The sequence below is a fragment of the Halyomorpha halys genome, unplaced genomic scaffold, assembly GCF_000696795.3.
Source record: "Halyomorpha halys isolate HHAL.00 unplaced genomic scaffold, Hhal_1.1 Scaffold1166.1, whole genome shotgun sequence".
Taxonomy (NCBI): domain Eukaryota; kingdom Metazoa; phylum Arthropoda; class Insecta; order Hemiptera; family Pentatomidae; genus Halyomorpha; species Halyomorpha halys.
This window is the reverse complement of record NW_027106355.1, coordinates 178,863-182,940: the sequence shown is the minus strand read 5'-3', so window position 1 is coordinate 182,940 and position 4,078 is coordinate 178,863. Positions and strand designations below refer to the sequence as shown.

The 4,078-nt window shown below is 29.5% G+C and overlaps 1 protein-coding gene across 1 annotated transcript in view; it reads left to right on the top strand.

Moving 5' to 3' along the window:
* Positions 1–4,078, top strand: part of bma (SCY1-like protein bma) — a gene marked incomplete at its 5' end in the record, with an annotated part of 221,217 nt that overhangs the window by 43,950 nt on the left and 173,189 nt on the right. The window contains one exon of the mRNA XM_067044709.1: positions 2,778–2,923. Within this exon, the coding sequence (XP_066900810.1) occupies positions 2,778–2,923 (146 nt within the window). The remainder of the gene's footprint in view (positions 1–2,777; positions 2,924–4,078) is intronic.

The following is a 4,078-nucleotide window of genomic DNA, read 5'->3' as shown; positions in this document are numbered from 1 at the left end:
AAAATACATAAAAACTAGTGATCATTTTTCCTTTTCACCTAGAGAATTTTAACAATAAGTAAACAGTACGAAAGAAAAAAAAATGTTTGGAAGTATTAAAATGTTTTCCCGTAACAGGCAATTGCAGAACTCCCACTTTAAGAAAGTCTAATGTTTTTTTTAAATTTTAAAAATAATAACAAAAATTAAGTTTATTTTTTGTTAGAAAATACATTAAAACTACTGATAATTTTATACTTTTCACCTCGAGAATTTTAACAAAAAGTAAGCAATACGAAAGAAGTAAAACAATACTAGAAATGTCTTGAAGGATTAAAATATTTTCCAGCAGCAGGCAGTTGCAGAACCCGCACTTCCAAAAATTCTAATATTTTTCTTAAAAGTAGAAAAAGGAAAAAATAAAGAAAAAAAACGGAAATATCTGAAAATATTAAAACGTTTTAAGTCTACTATTGTTGTTTTTAAATTTTAAAAAGAATAAAAATTTTATTTATTTATTGTAATTTACAACTGTACAAAATAATACAACAGGTAAATATGTAGTATGTTTCATATACACTTGAAAATCTTGGGAAGGAACCACCCATTGGTGGTGAATAAAAATTAAGTTTATTTTCTAGGTTTTTTTTTTTTACATAAAAACTAGTGATCATTTTTTCTTTTGACCTAGAGAATGTTAATAAAAACTAAACAGTACGAAAGAAAAAAAAAATTCTAGAAATGTCTGGAAGTATTAAAATGTTTTCCGATCGAGTAGTTCCGACTGAGAGTATCTCATCTCTTGACACTTGATTTTCTTCACGGGCTGCTAACTTGGGAAACTCACTATCTCCCTCCCCCTTTCAATCTCAAACTTTTCTATACTCTTTCGAATCGTAAGAAAGTCAGGAAATTTTGCAGTTTCTCCTGAATTGAATAAAAGTTTAACTGCTTCTTTAATTTGTTTATTCCTCCCCTTGTTAACCTTTTTAGTCCTTTTTTTGCTTTAATTTAGTAACATTGTCAGAAATTCAGATTAGTAAAAATCAGTTTGAAAATAAACAAGAAAAATAATTAGTTCTATTTAAAAAATCTCGATTGACATTAATGAAGAAATTATTAATTGGAATTGCTCTAACGAAAAAAGGAGCATTACATCAAAATGTTCAACCGTTTAAACTTTATTTAGATAAAAAAAATAATCAAGAAAGTCTTATTGAAATTTGTAGCAAACCTGGATTCGCGAACATGGCCGTTATAATTGAAAAGTCAATGTATCTATTAAAAATAAATAATGACTCAAAAAAAAGATTGATTTTTAATCCAATAGAATTTGTTTAATTTTATGAGGCTAGATAAATTGTATGTAAGAAGTTTTATTTTAGTCAAACCCCTTAAAATACACGTATTTTAGGGGGAATAAAACCACAAAATTTGAACACAAATGGAATAAAAGCATAAAGTATAAAGGCATAATCTCATCAAGGCAAAATTCAATTAAGAATATTAAAAATAACGAGTCAAATGGTCTACACAGTTCAACTGATATTGCATTTAAAATTAAAGAAGAATTCGATGATTGATTAGAGTTCAGATAAAGTATGAAATGAGAACCTTTGGTGTTAAGAGGTTTTTTTTTCAGCCTTCAATTGGACGAAAAAAAATCCGTCTTACCCCTGATGCACAACCTTAGTTGATTAGCCAAAATTTATAACCTTGGAAGTCATGGAACTGAATCAGAAGGAAAAAAAAAAAGGAAAACATTAAAAATGTTTTAAATGCTGTCAAATGATGCAGCTACCTTGGCTCGGTTAACATCTCTGAATTGGCTCCTAGATTTCTATAACTGAGTATAGTCCGTTGGAAAATCTTCGAATAGCTGACGAGATTATATAATAATCCCAATATTGAAAAACTGGATGATAAACAGTAACCTATCAATTACCTCCCTATTTGCCTAGAAGTAAAATTAAAAATCTGTCCAAGTAAAATTAAAAAGGGGATAGTAAGCTCGAGATTGATGTGAATAGTGGAAAAGAATGACCTAATTCAACCTTTTTCAGCCTGGATTTCGCAAAGATCCACAATAGATCATTTGTTTATATTAGAGGCTGAAGTCCAACATGCATCTATCTACGGACAACAAACGGTTTTAGTATTCTTCAACGTGATGAAGGCGTTCGACTGCATAAGCCATACGGCCATTCTTCGCAAATTAAGACTGGGAGGAATCAGTGGACAAATGTAACGCGCAAAACGTCATTTCAGAGTTGGTGGAGAATGTGCAGTCAATGGTGTGCCTCAGGGTTGCGTTCTTAGCCCAACTCTATTCTTTCCTGCGATAAACGATTCAGGACACAACTTACCAAGAAGCGTCAAACCTTCAAGGTTAGCAGATGAATTGAAGATTGTTTACTGGACTGAGAATTAATACCATCAAAAATATGTTAATAAAACCCATCGATAGAAATTATTACTGGTCCATATCTGTAGGGAAAATGAACTAATCCACGTAGAGAAAACATTATGTATCCAGTTAAAAAGTCTCCGCACCCTTCTCTTCCGAACTACACCTTACAGGAAAATTTACCGGTTCCGTACACAAATCACAACATATATCTAGGTAGTGTTATATTATATATTATATTATGTTATGTTATATTATATTATCGAAATTCATGAACATATCTTATAGTATATATTACATAATATATTCAAACTGATATACAATTATAAAATATAGGTTTCTAGTGATTTGTATTTGAAATAAAAGTTTATTTTTTTTTTATTTTTTTTAGAAAATGTGGTTTCAACACGTGTGGCCATGTCTGCAACAAGAGATGAAAACTCAAGAGGTTCTTGCAGCAGTTCTCCAGCCTATCATATTTATAATAGGAGAATGCAGTATAGACGAATACGAAGATATTATTCTTCCGGCCTTCAGGTAATTTATAATATTTATTAGAATGGCGTAAATAAAATCTCCCATTACGTAATAGCTTAATTTTTTTATTATTTCTATTATAGACATATAAATACAAACTTCTTCAAGGTCAACTTTACCAGATACGTAAAAAATTTTTATAGATAACATAGAAATTAATACATGAAAAATTTACTAACTTTGATTTAATTGATAGCTTCAATTATCATTGTGCTTTTCATGCATTTCGATACATCTTAGTCCTCGTAATTTCCATTTTATTTGGTAATAACCCTTGTATATTAACCAATCGAGCTAATAGTTACATAATGATATAGCAGGCGCTGTATATGAAGCAAACAAACCATTCGGAACGTTTTTGTTTAATTAGAATACCTCTCGTAGTGTATTTGTGGAAATGATGGTTTACTCAAAAATATCTCTATTTATTTTCAAAACATATAATTTAATTATACCAAAGTTATGTTAGTATTTTTCATTATGTCAAAGTAATGTTAGTATTTTTCATTATACCAAAGTTATGTTTAGTTTCTTTCTTTATACCAAGGCATTGTTTGTATCTTTCTTTATGCTAAAGTAATATTTTTTATTAACTATGAAAAAGATTACTTTGGCATGGAGATAAATTTGAGTCGATCTCTGTAATATCTAAGGCATTGCAAAATGATATATTAGTTTCAAAATTTGCACTATATCAAAGCATGCAGGTATTATTATTATAGACCCCTCAATAGCTTTTGACTCCGTTTGTCATAACGAGAACAATATACCCATCTTTAAAATCAGTTTTAAGTCACCGTAGTTAATCTTTGATTATAGCTAAAATCTATTTGAACCCTATTCTTCTAACGGCAACATATCTACAATTTTTTTTTTACTATTATTTTGTCTTTCTGTGTTATATAAGTATTTTGTAACGATAAGTTTCGGTCTGTACGACATTCATGACATTTTTTTAATTAACAACGACTGTCCTCACTCGGTTTGTCAATAAACTGTATCAGTTAAAGTTTAATCCATGATTAAATAGAAAAAACGGTCGTTTAGATTTTACAAACCATCTAGACTGAGAAATCGATTGTACCTTGTCTGAAGCTAACATCGAACTCGACACCGGGTGTTAAGAAAATAAATAAAGAATTCAAGAAGACAATA